A 16,311-nucleotide genomic window follows, 5' to 3' on the forward strand; every position below is an offset into this window, starting at 1 on the left:
GGTAAAGGATTGGCTGTTGCTGGGTGAACTGGCCTTTGGTGATATCACTGGATTGGCCCTTCCTAGGTAAAGGATTGGTTGTTGCTAGGTGAAGTGGCCTTTGGTGATATCACTGGATTGGCCCTTCCTAGGTAAAGGATTGGCTGTTGCTGGGTGAAGTGGCCTTCAGTAATATCACTGGATTGGCCCTTCCTAGGTAAAGGATTGGCTGTTGCTAGATGAAGTGGCCTTCTGTGATATCACTGGATTGGCCCTTCCTAGGTAAAGGATTGGCTGTTGCTGGGTGAAGTGGCCTTCAGTAATATCACTGGATTGGCCCTTCCTAGGTAAAGGATTGGCTGTTGCTAGATGAAGTGGCCTTCTGTGATATCACTGGATTGGCCCTTCCTAGGTAAAGGATTGGCTGTTGCTGGGTGAAGTGGCCTTCGGTGATATCACTGGATTGGCCCTTCCTAGGTAAAGGATTGGCTGTTGCTGGGTGAAGTGGTCTTCGGTGATATCACTGGATTGGCCCTTAGGTAAAGGATTGGTTGTTGTTAGATGAAGTGGCCCTCTGGTGTCACTGAAGTGGTCCTAGGTAAAAGATTGCTAGGTGAAGTGGCCCTCTGTGATGTCACTGAGAAAGAAAGGTGACGTACATACGAGTATAAGGAAGGAAAGAGACAAGGGAAAGAGGAAAGGAGATGAGAGAAAGAAAAAGGAAGAGAAAGGAGGAAAGGAAGGCGTCTCAGGGAAAAGAAGGGAAAACATTGCCATTAAGACATTGTGAGAGAGGCGTCAGAGCTGGAGAAAGGAGAAAGCAGACGAGTATAACCGATTATATGTCTATCTGCCCGACCAACAGTAAACATTTTTTATTATTACAATGACTTCCAGGAACAAATAGCCAGTGGTCACCAAACTCAACCTCTCAGGTGCTCTCCCCCAAAGAGTGCTGGTCGAAGAGGTGCTCCCCGAGGCCATTGTGGGGCACCTCCAGGCGCCGCAGGTTGGAAACGTGACCTCCCATCTCCTTGACAGTTGCCACTTGGTCCTCCAAGAAGGACTTTAGGAAGTCGCACATCTGCAAGGAGAGAGAAAGCAGGGAGGCTGAAAGAGTGAAGAACTTTTTGCAAGTTGCATGTGTCTGAATGGGAACTCTTGAGTGTATTCTCAGTCCCATCCTCCTTGTTCACTTACGTGCGGATCCCCTTTCTGCAGAGCCAGATGGTGCAAATCCAGGAGAGCTTGGTTCAGGATGCGCTCCAGCCGTAAGGCGCTCTCAAAGGCCACCAAACTGTTCTCCCATTCATCCTTTTCTGGCTTCTGAGGAGGAAAGACCAAGCAGTAAGGAAAATCACTCATGTATTTACATTTTCATGACTACTCAGCCTTTGTCAATGGATGAAAGAGGGTTGTTGTGTGTTTTCCAGGCTGTATAGCCATGTTCCAGAAGTATTCTCTCCTGACGTTTCGCCCACATCTATGGCAGGCATCCTCAGAGATTGTGAGGTATATGGGAAAACTAAGAAAGGTTTATTTATTTATTTAATACATTTATATCCCGCCCTTCTCACCCGAAGGGGACTCAGAGCGGCTTAGAAATTAAATTTACATACAATATTGTATTATTAGCATAGCACAATACTGGCAATAAATTACCATATTGTACTGTATATATTGTAATATTAATTTTTTTTTCGAGTCAGGAGCAACTGGAGTTGCTTCTGGAGTGAGAGAATTGGCCGTCTGCAAGGACGTTGCCCAGGGGACGCCTGGATGTTTTTGATGTTTTGTGGGAGGCTTCTCTCATGTCCCCGCATGGAGCTGGAGCTGATAGAGGGAGCTCATCCGTGCTCTCCCTGGGTGGGATTTGAACCTGGCAGCTTTCAGGTCAGCAACCCAACCTTCAAGTCAGGAGGCTTTTATGCCCTAGGCCACCAGAGGCTCCTAAAATTATTAATAATATTACATGTCATATATAATATATTATTAATATTATATTTTATTAATTTTAAGGTAAAGGTTTTCCCCTAACGTTAAGTCCAGTCATGTCTGACTCTCGGGGTTGGTCTTATCTCCATTTCTAAGCCAAAGAGTCGGTGTTGTCCGTAGACACCTCCAAGGTCATGTGGCTGGCATGACTGCATGGAGCGCCGTTACCTTCCCGCCGGAGCGGTACCTATTGATCTACTCACATTGGCATGTTTTTGAACTGCTAGGTTGGCAGGAGCTGGGGCTAATAGCGGGCACTCATTCAGCTCCCGGGATTTGAACCTGGGACCTTTTGGTCTGCAAGTTCAGCAGCTCAGCGCTTTAACACACTGTGCCACCAGGGGCCCCTATATTGTATTATTATTTATTTATTTACAGTATTTATATTCCGCCCTTCTCACCCCGAAGGGGACTTAGGGCGGATCACATTATATACATATAGGGCAAACATTCAATGCCTTAACATAGAACAAAGACAGAGAGAAACGCAGGCTCCGAGCTGGCCTCGAATTCATGACCTCTTGGTCAGAGTGATTTGTTGCAGCTGGCTGCTCACCAGCCTGCGCCACAGCCCGGGCCTATTATATATATATAATACTAATATTATTAGTATTATATTGTATTACAAAATAATAGTAATATTATATGCATATACAATATATTATATTATATATTATTGTAAAGTATATTATATATATGTATATATGCATGTGTGTATACATATGTGTGTGTGTGTGTGTGTGTGTGTGTGTGTATAATATCTTTTCCCATATACCTAACAACCTCTGAGGATGCCTGACATAGATGTGGGCAAAACGTCAGGAGAGAATACTTCTGGAACATGGCCATACAGCCCGGAAAACACACCACAGCCCTGTGATTCTGGCCATGAAAGCCTTCGACAACACAATAGATGAAAGTTTACTTCTTTCGTCCATTCACCTGAATGTCCTTCAGCATGATGCACCCTCCTCTCTTGTTCTGATACTTGAGAAACGCCTCTGCGTCCGCACTCTTCTTGAGGGACTCTTTGCTGAAGAAGTCGGCCACGTGCTTCAGGGCCACGTCGTCACGCTTAAAGTAGTGGGACTGGGGTCAAGGAGGGAGAAAAGAACAAGAAACCATCAAAGGCCCTTTACCAGATCCGTTGATCAGTGATCAGTATTTTCTGACGTTTTCTACTGGTGTTATATACATCCTATCCATCAGTTTCCACACTCACAAATTACACTCTATAACAAAATTTGAAAAAGTTTCTGTTCCTGGTTTGAAAGTGTTACATCCTGTTTAATAGTGTGGTGCTTACGTTGAAAATAGTTGTTCTACTTCAGAAACTTGGTTTTTGTGGCTACCACAAACTAGGTTGAATTGGTTGAGACTCTATGAGATATTCACTGAAAAACTAGAGCAAAATGTGCTGCAGGATGTCCCTCCTGCACAAACATTTTTGCAGCTTAGGAAACTTTTCCCATGTTTTTATGATAGAACCAATTAAGAAATGATATATATACCCCAGGAACAAAAATCGTGTTAGATATAGTGTTATTGAGCTGTTCTCATCATGCTTTGATTACACTTACCGTATATACTCGAGTATAAGCCAACCCCAATATAAGCCGAGGCACCTAATTTTACCATAAAAAACTGGGAAAACATTGACTCCAGTATAAGCCGAGATACCAGTAAAATTACTGTATATACTCGAGTATAAGCCTAATTTTTCAGCCCTTTTTTTAAGACTGAAAAAGGCCCCTCGGCTTATACTCGGGTGAGGGTCCTGGTTGGCTTGTATTTGGGTCAGCTTATACTTGAGAATATATGGTACATTTATTATTTTTCTCTATTATTATTGGTATTATTACATTTATTTTTTTCTCTATTATTGTTGCTACTATTACCTTTATTTTACTCTATTATTATTAATAATACATTTATTATTTATATCTGATCTTATTATTATTACATTTAATATTCTACTCTATTTATTATTACATGTATTATTTTCCTGTATTTATTATTATTATTATTATTACATGTATTATTTTACTCTATTATTATTAAAAGGATACATAAGCACATTTACATTGAAGAAGATGAGAATAATGATTTGATCAGAGTTGGACAGTCTTATCTTAAATTTGAGCTTTATGTAAATATTCAAAAACATTTAACCTACCGATGCCTCATTTAATGTAATTTTATTGGTATCTATTTTTATTTCTGAAATTTACCGCTCTCGGCTTATACTGGAGTGAATGTTTTCCCAGTTTTTTTGTGGTAAAATTAGGTGCCTCGGCTTATATTCGGGTCGGCTTATACTCGAGTATATACAGTGATATTTTGGTGCTAAATTCGTAAATACATTAATTACTACGTAGCATTACTGCGTATTGAACTACTTTTTCAGTCAAATTTGTTGTATAACATGCTGTTTTGGTGCTTAATTTGTAAAATCATAACCTAATTTGATGTTTAATAGGCTTCTCCTTAATCTCTTATTATTATCCAACATATTCGCTTATCCAACGTTCTGCCGGTCCGTTTATGTTGGATAAGTGAGACTCTACTGTACATGCAGTAGGTAGGTAGTTAGGCAGGTATGGTAAATAGATACAGATCAATAGAGAGTAGATAGGTATGATAGATAGATAGATTGGAGAGAGAGAGGGAGAGCAGATTCTCCCAAAGGGCCGGGCTGTGGCGCAGCTGGCTAGTAACCCGCTGCAATAAATCACTACTGACCGAGAGGTCATGAGTTCGAAGCCCGGGTCGGGTTAAGCCCCCGACCATTGAATAGCCCAGCTTGCTGTTGACCTATGCAGCTCCGAAAGACAGTTGCATCTGTCAAGTAGGGAAATTTAGGTACGCTTTATGCGGGGAGGCTAATTTAACTAATGTACAACATCATAAAACTGCCAGCAAAACACGAGGAATGGAATGAGGAAGTACAGCCACTACTGGACAGTGAAGCAACAGCTCCCCCTGTGGCCGGAATCGTGAAGCTGGAAAAAAAAAAGTTAAATGCCTCTGTGTCTGTCTATATATGTTGTTTGTCTGTTGGCATGGAATGTTTGCCATATATGTGTTCATTGTAATCCGCCCTGAGTCCCCTTCCGGGTGAGAAGGGCGGAATATAAATACTGTAAATAAATAAATGAAATCAATGGGGTTAAGTCCAACAGTGCTGTTGAAACATGTCCTATTTGGATCTAAAGAAGAAGTGCTGAGCATGTCCCACAAGAGAGAAGCAGCACGCAGGCTTACCATGGAGAGGTAGGCATAGCTGGCATAAAGCTCCAGGTTGGCCACGCAGTTCACGGCCGCCTCGCACTCCACGTGGTAGTTCTGGTTCACCTGGGAGCCCATCTCTCAGTGGCTCCCGGTTGAGTCAAGGGCCACTCCAGGTTTGGGCACTGAACATTTCTGCCGAAGGCCTGTGACTCACCACCATTGTTCGTCCATATAATGGGACTCAATGGACAGGGAATGCCATTCAATAGCAAGTGGAGATGAGCACGTGGCCTCGCAGCGTGACACAAGGGTCTCCATGGCACCAGGGAAGGACAAGGCGATGCCAAGCAACACAATCACACTAGACAGAGATCTTGAAGGTCCACAGGGAGGATTCTTGCTCTTATGTATCCAGGAACCAAAGGCTATCTAAGAAATGGACTAACCTGAGGCTGTGGTTAGCAGCCAGCTTCAATAAATCACTCTGACCAAGAAGTCATGAGTTCAAGGCCAGCCCATGTCGGGGTGAGCACCCGAAAATTTAAAATATAGCCCCTGCTCGTTGCTGACCTAAGCAACCCGAAAGATAGTTGCAACTATCAAGTAGGAAATTTAGGTACTGATGATACCAACATAACGCACTTTCGGCCCCGTTTCTTTGGATCCAATCCAAGATTTTAATCAGTATATTTTCTATGTGATTTTTTATGACTGTTTTTATTGTTGATGGTTTTGTTCTATTGCTTGTTTTTATATTGTTGATGTCCGGGCTTGGCCCCATCTAAGCTCAGGCTGTGGCGCAGGCTGGAGAGCAGCTGCAATGAATCACTGCAATGAATCACTCTGACCAGGAGGTCATGAGTTCGAGGCCCGCTCGGAGCCTATGTTTGTCTTGTCTTTGTTCTATGTTAAAAGACATTGAATGTTTGCCTATATGTGTAATGTGATCCGCCCTGAGTCCCCTTCGGGGTGAGAAGGGCGGAATATAAATGCTGTAAATAAATAATAAATAAATAAATAGCACATATTTAAAAGAAAACTTCCACGCCTCCGTGAGTTGTAATAGAGTAACTTACAATGAAGTTGTGAACTTTTATTTCGAAGCGCTCCTCAACATTGGAAAAAAAAGGATTGAGAAGAGATCCGCTGAATACTATCAAAAGTGATCATTGTCGTCGAATGGCAAATGAAATGCCATCTTGGGATGGACGAAATCGCAAGACTTGGGAGTAAATGCAAAAAAGTCATACAACGCTCTGTCCATAAATGCATGCAAGTCATAGAAGAGAAAACGGATGGTACGTTTAACTGCAGGCCGGTTGGGAGTCGAACGGTCAAGACAAAGGAACGGCAACCGAAAAAGGGGGGTTCTCCGCATCCAGTCCGTTCTGGACTACCTGACGTTTGGCTTCACGTCTTTCTCGTCGTCCTCGCTGTCGTCCACTTGCTGGATAACCAGGTCGGTGGAGCTGTCCTCGACAATTTCCACGTCGGATTTGTTGTCCTCGCTGTAATTCCAGCTGGAGTCCTTGTCCTCTTCCAAAGGGAACTCTGGCGGAGGCTCCGTGTTTAAGTCAATGCGGATGCTGTCGATCCCGGCTTCGGAGAGGCACTCGTTGCACAACCTGTAGCGCCGCGTCCCGTCCTGGACCACCTGCCCGGTCATCTCCGTCACGTGCCGCTTGCACTTCCGGCAGATGGGCTTGCAAGCTTGGTGGATCTGCGGAGAAACGGAAGAAGGCCAATGAATTTCAACAAGAAGTGTAGGAGACTTTACCCAGGCAGAAAAAAATAAAATGTACAGTTACAGGACGGTGGCTGCCTGGCTTGACAACAATGTTATATGTGAAAGAGACCTTGAGAGTCTTTGTGACTTTTTTTTTTACAGAAGGAAGTTTAACGAGTGGTGAAAATTAAAATGTATAATACAGTAGAGTCTCACTTATCCAAGCCTCGCTTAATCAACGTTCTGGATTATCCAACGCATTTTTGTAGTCAATGTTTTCAATATATCGTGATATTTTGGTGCTAAATTCGTAAATACAGTAATTACTACATAGCATTACTGCGTACTGAACTACTTTTTCTGTCAAATTTGTTGTATAACATGATGTTGTGGTGCTTAATTTGTAAAATCATAACCTATTTTGATATTTAATGGGCTTTTTCTTAATCTCTCCTTATTATCCAACATATTCGCTTATCCAACATTCTGCTGGCCCGTTTATGTTGGATAAGTGAGACTCTACTGTAGTCAAATTTGAAACCCCCACGTTGAAATAGTCTTTCCTTCTAAAAACCTTTTTTGAAGAAGAAAAGAACTAGAGCTTACAATGGCTGGTGGCTTGTGAACAGGTTGTGAAACAGTGAAAATAAGCAGATAATTCAGGTGTACAGTACAATCTCACTTATCCAAGCTAAACAGGCCGGCAGAAGCTTGGATAAGCGAATATTTTGGATAATAAGGAGGGATTAAGGAAAAGTCTATTAAACATCAAATTAGATTATGATTTTACAAATTAGGCACCAAAACATCATGTTATACCACAAATTGGACAGAAAAAGTAGTTCAATACGCCATCATGTTATGTTGTAATTACTGTATTTACGAATTTAGCACCAAAATATCACAATATATTGCAAACATTGACTACAAAAATGGCTTGGATAATCCAGAAGCTTGGATAAGCGAGACTTGGATAAGTGTGTTTCTTTGCCAAGTACTTTTGCATTTTTATATTGCCATTTGTTCAGATTTATTTGTTTATTTTCTTTTTAATATAAATATGGACACTTTTTAAAAATATAAATATGGACACTTTTTTAAAAAAAGAGTCTTTGTGGACAAGCTGAACATGAGCCAACAATGGGATGCAGCAGCTGAAAAAGCCAATAGGATTTTGGGCTACATCAAAAGGTCGCACCGTTCGGAAATGGCTGGTGAGGTGGTCCAAGCGGCTGAAGCGCTTCCCGCAGGCCTCGCAGGGGTAGGGCCGCTCTCCCGTGTGGCAGCGCAAGTGGCGCTTGAGGTCTGCTTTCCGCTTCACCACGTGCGTGCAGAAGGGGCACTTGAAGCGCGTCCGGGGCAGGTCCTCTGCAAGGGGAGGGAGGGAGGGAAAGCAAGCCTTGTTAAGATCCTAAAAAGGGGGGGGGGGCATAACACATTTAGCACCACTCTGTATCCACATACATACAGTCGCTTCTTCCAAGGATGTAAACACTGTACATGAACATGCAAGCAACACCGCAATTAAGTCCTGGCCCCACTCTCATCTTCTGCTTTGGTCAGACCTTCTCACCTGTAATGACACTTGGTCCAAATCTGGGCAACAACATTCAAAGAGGAAATGGACACCATGGTAGATAGACAGATATGGTAGATAGATACGGTAGACAGACAGACGGATATGGTAGACAGTTAAGATATAGTAGAAAGAGACAGATACGGTAGATCGAAAGATACGGTAGATCGAAAGATATAGTAGATCGAAAGATACGGTAGACATACAGACAGATATGGGAGATAGTTAAGATATGGTAGAACGACAGACAGATACAGTAGATCAAAAGATATGGTAGATTGATAGATACGGTTGATCAATATATACAGTAGACAGACAGATATGGGAGATAGTTAAGATATGGTAGAACGACAGACAGATACAGTAGATCAAAAGATATGGTAGATTGATAGATACGGTTGATCAATATATACAGTAGACAGACAGATATGGGAGATAGTTAAGATATAGTAGAACGACAGACAGATACGGTAGATCGATAGATATGGTAGATCGATAGATACGGTAGATCAATGGATAGATAGATTATAGATAGATAGATAGATAGATAGATAGATAGATAGATAGATAGATAGATAGATAGATAGATAGATAGATAGATAGATGATAGGTAGATAGATAGATATGGTACATGGATACAATAGGCAGAAAGATAGGGTAGATACACGAATATGGTAGGTAGGTAGGTAGATAGAGTAAATAGATAGGTGTCCAGAGAAAGTGACCAATTCTGGAAACCATGAATCTCTCAGAGGAGTGCCTTATCAATACATATAATATTGATAATAATATTATAATGGAATACAATATTATACTACTAATAATACAATATAATAATAATTATATATTATATATTAAATGTAATATTACTAATAATATTACCATATAATGATATAAAGAAGCCCCGGTGGCAAAGTGCGTTAAAGCACTGAGCTGCAGACTGAAAGGTCCCAGGTTCAAGCCCCGGGAGCGGAATGAGTGCCCGCTGTTAGCCCCAGCTCCTGCCAACCTAGCAGTTCGAAAACATGTCAATGTGAGAGTAGATCAATGGGTACCGCTCCGGCGGGAAGGTAACGGCACTCCATGCAGTCATGCCGGCTACATGACCTTGGAGGTGTCTATGGACAACGCCGGCTCTTCGGCTTAGCAATGGAGATGAGCACCAACCCTCAGAGTCTGACACGATTAGACTTAATGTCAGGGGAAACCTTTACCTTTACCTATAATGATATAGTACAATATAGTAATTTAATGCTTATGTTGTGCTATGCTAATAATATATTGTATGTTCATTTGATTTGTAAGCCGCTCTGAGTCCCCTTCGGGGTGAGAAGAGCAGGATATAAATGTAGTAAATAAATAAATGTATTTTCATCTGCTGATGAAGTGCATCATGCCTGTATTTTCTTTCGTTATTTTGCAATTATCCGGGCTTGGCCCCATGTTAGTCGCCCCGAGTCCCTTTGGGAAGATGGAGGCGGGGTATAAAAATAAGGTTATTATTATTACAATATAGTAATTTAATGCTTATATTGTGTTATGCTAATAATATATTGTGTGTTCATTTGATTTGTAAGCCGCTCTTGAGTCCCCTTCGGGGTGAGAAGAGTGGGTTATAAATGCAGTAAATAAATAAATAAATAATAAATACATGAATTTTCATCTGCTGATGAAGTGCATTATGCATGTATTTTATTTTGTTATTTTGCAATTATCCGGGCTTGGCCCCATGTTAGTCACCCCGAGTCCCTTTGGGAAGATGGAGGCAGGGTACAAAAATAAAGTTATTATTAGTCACTGCGCGACAGTCAAAATATCAAATCCTGCACAGCAAAGACACAGAAATAAACACAGAACACATTTCCTTACCATCTGCCCAATTCCCCATGACGCCCAACATGGAGGACATGCTATTGTAGGGCTCATCCCCTTTGGATGGTTTAGATTTGCTGGTGGAATGCAAAGAGTCCAGTTCTTGCGGGGCCACTGCCAAGCCCCTTGGGTTGCCATCGGACCCTTGGCCGTATTGGTACCCCACCGGGCCAGAATCCCCCTCCGAATCAATCTGGAGATCGTCTTCCGGTGGAGAAGGATGGCTAACGGGTTCTGCGGCTCCGTCTTCCATCTTGCTCGACTTGTAGTGAGGGGCGTCGGGGGGCTGCGTCAGTCCCGAATGCCGGCTGTTTTTCTTCCCAGAGTCCGGCCTTTGGTCGTGTTTGGAGAGCGGCTGGACGTTCCTTTGCGAGGGCGGGTAATAGCTGAAACTGGTCCAGGAATTCCCGCTGTCCGGGCTCAAATGGGACGGAGGAGGGCTGCCCTCCGCTCGCCACCCGCCGCCGACTCCGCCGCCGTACAAACACAAACGCTCCACGCCGTTCGAGTTCACGGCCTCTTTATCCGACAGGCTGAAGTAGCGGTCCTTCTCCTTCTCGCTGATGTCCAGGGAGGACTTGATGAAGGTCTTGCACACGCTGATGACGTCCGTCATCTGCAGGAAGCTGGCGGCCGACATGACCTCGATGACGTTCTGCCCCGTGAGAGAGAGCTTCCCTGAATAGACAAAGTCCAGGATGACCGAAAAGGTCTCCGGGGCAAAGGCCTGGAAGGTGGCCGTGGAGGGCTGGCCGCTCTCTTTCGAGGACTGCGAGAGGAACATCTTGAAGTAGCCGCTGCTGGCGAAGAGCACGTTCCGGTGGGCCTTGAAGACCTTGCCTTCCACCACGATGCTGCAGTCGCAGAAGAGGTCCTGCCTGCGCTGCTCGTCCAACTGCTGCAGGAGGTGGAACTGGTGGGAGGAGATCTCCATCCTCGACTGCTGCAGGCTTCCTTCCTCTGCAAAAGAGAAGGAACAGCACCCGTATTGACTACCATCTCATGCACCGTCAATCTCATGCGCACCTCAAGTTTCAAAACCCCTATTTAGTATTTTTGCATTTTGGGTTTTGTAAATAGCTTCTATTATATTTTGGAAATAATACCCCATATCCAATTCTCTAATTATTGTTTTAAAAAAATTCCCAATTAACGTTGTCGAAAGCTTTTTGGGCATCTAAAGCGAGGAAGAGGACTTTTTTTCTCATGATTTAAAAAATATATATTTTTATTGAAAATTTTATATTTAAGGTTAGAAAGAGGGGTTTCAAAACCCCTATTTAGTATTTTTGTATTTTGGGTTTTGTAAATAGCTTCTATTATATTTTGGAAATAATACCCCATATCAAATTCTCTAATTATTGTTTTAAAAAAATTCCCAATTAACGTTGTCGAAAGCTTTTTCGGCATCTAAAGCGAGGAAGAGGACTTTTTTCCTGATGATTTTAAAAAATATATATATTTATTGAAATTTTTTTAGAAAGAGAATATAGGTTAGCCAGTAGTAAAATTTTCACATCGAAAGTGGGGGAACACTGATTGTTTATAGGAAAGTAGGAAATGAGATATAAAGAAGAGAAAGACAGAAAAAATAAAAAAATAAAATAAAAATAAAAAATTGATTGACTTCCATCTAACTTTAACTGGTTCATCATAACAAAAAAAGAACACATACAGTAGCTTAAATGTACAGTAGAGTCTCACTTATCCAACCTTCGCTTATCCAACGTTCTGGATTATCCAACGTATTTTTGTAGTCAATGTTTTCAATATATCGTGATATTTTGGTGCTAAATTCGTAAATACAGTAATTACTACATAGCATTACTGCGTATTGAACTACTTTTTCTGCCAAATTTGTTGTCTAACATGTTTTGGTGCTTCATTTGTAAAATCATAACCTAATTTGATGTTTAATAGGCTTTTCCTTAATCCCTCCTTATTATCCAACATATTCACTTATCCAACATTCTGCCGGCCCGTTTATGTTGGATAAGTGAGACTCTACTGTATTATTATCATCACATTAGATAAGGACAAGGGGTAAAAAATTCATTATTACTATTATTAAACTAAATAAGAAGGGCCCCCCAGTGGTGCAGTGTGTTAAAGCGCTGAGCTGCTGAACTTGCGGACCGAAAGGTCGCAGGTTCGAATCCTGGGAGCGGGGTGAGCACCCGCTGTTAGCCCCAGCTTCTGCCAACCTAGCAGTTTGTGTATGTGCAAATGTGAGTAAATCAATAGGTACCGCTCTGGTGGGAAGGTAACGGCATTTCATGCAATCATGCTGGCAACATGACCTTAGAGGTGTCTATGGACAATGCCGGCTCTTTGGCTTAGGAATGGAGATGAGCACAAACCCCCAGAGTCGGACACGACTATCAGGGAAAAACCTTTACCTTTACTCAGAAATGAGCAAAGCAATTATTATTATAATTACTAGCTGTGCCCGGCCACGCGTTGCTGTGGCAAAGTGGTGGTGGTATTGGTTAAAAATTGTTGTGTAATTTTTATTTGACGTTATTTGTATTTTTAATTAATTTTATTGTAAGTTATCTTTTTATTTATTATATTTTATTATTTTCTTGTATAATTTTTAGTTATTTTCTGTTATTATAGTATTTTATTGTATTAATTTTTTTTGTGTTTTTAATTATTTTTTAGTGTTTTTTATTATTTTTTATTGGGTTGCTAGGAGACCAAGTTGGAGGAGCTTAGCCTTCTAACTGGCAGCAATTGGATAAAAGCAATTATTCCTCTCTCTCTAATTAGGACTTTATTTTTCTTTTCTTTTTGTTGTATCAACCTAGAGCCATGGATGGTGGGTTGTGTCGTCAAATTTCGAGGTTGGGGGGCCTGTAGTTTTGTTGTTTTGTGGGTCGCCGTGATGCCATCACTCTTTTATATATATAGATTATTAGACTACATAAGGAGAGGTGGGTAATACATTTACTACAAAGATGAGCTGCGCTGGCCACGACTGACCAGAACCCATAGGGAGCAGGAGGCTGGGCTTCGGATCAAGGGAGCTGTGCTGTGACCATTCCCATCTGGCCTGTCTTATTCTACCCAATAGGAACCGGTGCTTTTTCCTCCTTCCATCTCTCCTTCCTCACTTCAGCTTCCCTGAAGATGTGTGCTGGCCAACTTCGCCAGGGATGGACGGGATTTCTCAACCCACCACAGAGACCGGGAAAAGGGCCAAGGAAGGAAGAAGGAAGGGAGGGAGGAGAAGATGTATAAGGAAGAAAAGAAAAGAGAGAAGGGGAGAGGAAAGGAGAAAAGCAAGAAGGAAGGGACAGAGGAAGGAAGGAAGGAAGGAAGGAAGGAAGGAAGGAAGGGAGGGAGGGAGGGAGGGAGGGAGGGAGGAGAAGATGATTAAGGAAGAAAAGAAAAGAAAAGAAGGAAGGGACAGAGGAAGGAAGGAAGGGAGGGAGGGAGGGAGGAGAAGATGATTAAGGAAGAAAAGAAAAGAGTGAAGGAGAGAGGAAAGGAGAAAAGCAAGAAGGAAGGGACAGAGGAAGGAAGGAAGGAAGGGAGGGAGGGAGGGAGGGAGGGAGGGAGGGGAAGATGATTAAGGAAGAAAAGAAAAGAGGGAAGGAGAGAGGAAAGGAGAAAAGCAAGAAGGAAGGGACAGAGGAAGGAAGGGAGGGAGGGAGGGAGGGAGGGGAAGATGATTAAGGAAGAAAAGAAAAGAAAAGAAGGAAGGGACAGAGGAAGGAAGGAAGGAAGGGAGGGAGGGAGGGAGGGAGGGAGGGAGGGGAAGATGATTAAGGAAGAAAAGAAAAGAGGGAAGGAGAGAGGAAAGGAGAAAAGCAAGAAGGAAGGGACAGAGGAAGGAAGGGAGGGAGGGAGGGAGGGGAAGATGATTAAGGAAGAAAAGAAAAGAAAAGAAGGAAGGGACAGAGGAAGGAAGGAAGGAAGGAAGGAAGGAAGGGAGGGAGGGAGGGCGGGAGGAGAAGATGATTAAGGAAGAAAAGAAAAGAGGGAAGGGGAGAGGAAAGGAGAAAAGCAAGAAGGAAGGGACAGAGGAAGGAAGGAAGGAAGGAAGGAAGGGAGGGAGGGAGGGAGGGAGGGAGGGAGGAGAAGATGATTAAGGAAGAAAAGAAAAGAAAAGAAAAGAAAAGAAAAGAAGGAAGGAAAGAGGAAAGGAGAAAAGCAGGAAGGAAGGGAAGAAGTTAGGGATGGAGGAAGGAAGGAAGGGAGAGAGGAAGGGAGAGAGGAAGAAAAGAAGGAAGAAAGGAACGAAGGAAGGAAGGAAAAATGAGAATATGAAGAAGGGGAAAAAGAAGGAAGGGAAGAGGAAGGGAGGAAAGAAGGGAGGGAGGGAGGGAGGAGAAGATGAATAAGGAAGAAAAGAAAAGAAATGGGAAGGAGAGAGGAAAGGAGAAAAGCAGGAAGGAAGGGAAGAAGGAATGGATGAAGGAAGGAAGGGAGAGAGGAAGGAGAAGAAGAAGGGAGGTAGGGAGGGAGGAAAGAAGAAAAGAAGGAAGGAAAAAGGAGAATGTGAAGAAGGGGAAAAGAAGGAAGGGAAGAGGAAGGGAGGAAAGAAGGGAGGGAGAGAGGAGAAGACGAATAAGGAAGAAAAGAAAAGAAGGAAGGAGAGAGGGAAGGAGAAAAGCAGGAAGGAAGGGAAGAAGGAAGGGAGGGAGGGAGGGAGGAAGAGAGGAAGGGAGGGAGGAAGGAGAAGAAGAAAGGAGGGAGGGAGGAAGGAAGGAAGAAAAGAAGGAAGGAAAAAAGGAGAATATGAAGAAGGGGAAAAAGAAAGGAAGGGAAGAAGGAAGGGAGCAAAAAAGGGAGGAAGGGAGGAAGGAAAGAAGGAAGGAAAGAAAAAAGAAGGAAGGGAGAAATGAGAGAAGGATGGGAGGGAGGAAAGAAGGAAGGGAGGTTGGGAGGAAGGCTGGAATGAAGGAAAGGAGAAGAAGGAAGGAAAGAAAAAAGTCAGGAAAGGGAGGAAGAAATAAAAGAAGGATGGAAGAGGAGAAGAGGAAGGGAGGAAGGAGAAAAGGAAGGAAAGAAAGAAGGAAGGGAAGGAGGGAAGAAGGGAGGGGAAGAGGAAGAAGGGAGGACGGAAAGGTAGGAGGGAGGGAGGGAGGGCGCCAGGGATCCTCAGCCCCGCCCCGCCTCCTCCGCCTCCTCCTCCTCCTCCCCTGGCGGGCCACTCGCTCCGCACCGGAGGTTCCAAGGGACTCCCGCCAGGGACCCGGGAAGGAAGGAAGGGAGGAAGAGAGGAAGGGAGGGAAGGAGGAGAGAAGGGAAGGGCCAGGGGAGTCCCCGCTCGCCCGCCCGCCCGCCCGCCCGCCTCCCTGGAGACGGCTCCCCGCCCGCCCTCCCTCCCTCCCGCGCCCGCCCTCCCTCCCTCCCGCGCCCCTTCTTGCCCGGCTCAGCCCTCCTTGCCCTCGGCCGGGCCCCGCGGCGCCGCTCACCGTCCTGCGAGAGGCCGCGCCTGGGCGGAGGGCGCTGCGGGCGCTGCGGGCGAGGAAGCGAGGCAGGGAGGGAGAAGCCCGGCGGCGGCGGCGGGAAACAAAAGGCTGAGCCCAGCGCTGCTGCTGCCTCTGCCTCTGCTGCTGGTGATGATGATGACGTGGGCGTCGGAGGGCGGAAAAGAGAGAGAGGCGCCCCGGGGACACAGTTAAAGGGGCAAGGCGCAAAGAGGGCGGGGGAGCCAGGCAGGCAGGGAGGCGGGCGCTGCGCCCTTCCAGGCTCTGCCCACCACCCCTGCAGAACGCCCCGCAGGCACAGCCAAAGCCCTCCCAGCAGATAGCCATCCAGCCATAGATATCATTGAGATAGGTAGGTAGGTAGAGATGGCTGAAGACACAATCAAAGCCCTCCCGACAGATGGCCATCCAGCCATAGATATGATTGAGATAGGTAGGTAGGTAGAGATGGCTGAAGACACAATCAAAGCCCTCCCGACAGATGGCCATCC

At 44.2% G+C, this 16,311-nt stretch overlaps 2 protein-coding genes across 4 annotated transcripts; both read right to left on the reverse strand.

Moving 5' to 3' along the window:
- Positions 1 to 810: 810 nt before the first annotated feature.
- LOC100555888 (ferritin heavy chain B) lies at positions 811 to 5,699 on the reverse strand. Its single transcript, XM_003228716.4, has 4 exons — positions 5,239 to 5,699; positions 2,917 to 3,063; positions 1,180 to 1,305; positions 811 to 1,063 (listed from the first exon to the last, which is right to left on the reverse strand). The coding sequence occupies exons 1-4, from the start codon at positions 5,338 to 5,340 to the stop codon at positions 911 to 913; spliced, it is 528 nt and encodes a 175-aa protein (XP_003228764.1). The 5' UTR covers positions 5,341 to 5,699; the 3' UTR covers positions 811 to 910.
- A 559-nt stretch (positions 5,700 to 6,258) lies between these two features.
- On the reverse strand, positions 6,259 to 16,010 carry zbtb8a (zinc finger and BTB domain containing 8A). 3 transcript variants are annotated; one of them, XM_062962884.1, is made up of 4 exons: positions 15,806 to 16,010; positions 10,377 to 11,339; positions 8,130 to 8,299; positions 6,259 to 6,925 (listed from the first exon to the last, which is right to left on the reverse strand). In XM_062962884.1, exons 2-4 carry the CDS (start codon positions 11,311 to 11,313, stop codon positions 6,599 to 6,601), a joined length of 1,434 nt encoding a protein of 477 aa, XP_062818954.1. In that variant the 5' UTR covers positions 11,314 to 11,339; positions 15,806 to 16,010; the 3' UTR covers positions 6,259 to 6,598. The 3 variants fall into 3 exon arrangements, with proteins under 3 accessions (XP_062818954.1, XP_062818953.1, XP_062818955.1); XM_062962883.1 differs by lacking the exon at positions 15,806 to 16,010 and adding an exon at positions 13,365 to 13,488; XM_062962885.1 differs by lacking the exon at positions 15,806 to 16,010 and adding an exon at positions 13,327 to 13,480.
- Between the last annotated feature and the right edge of the window lie 301 nt (positions 16,011 to 16,311).

Source organism: Anolis carolinensis, unplaced genomic scaffold (genome assembly GCF_035594765.1).
Source record: "Anolis carolinensis isolate JA03-04 unplaced genomic scaffold, rAnoCar3.1.pri scaffold_10, whole genome shotgun sequence".
Classification (NCBI taxonomy): Eukaryota; Metazoa; Chordata; class Lepidosauria; order Squamata; family Dactyloidae; genus Anolis; species Anolis carolinensis.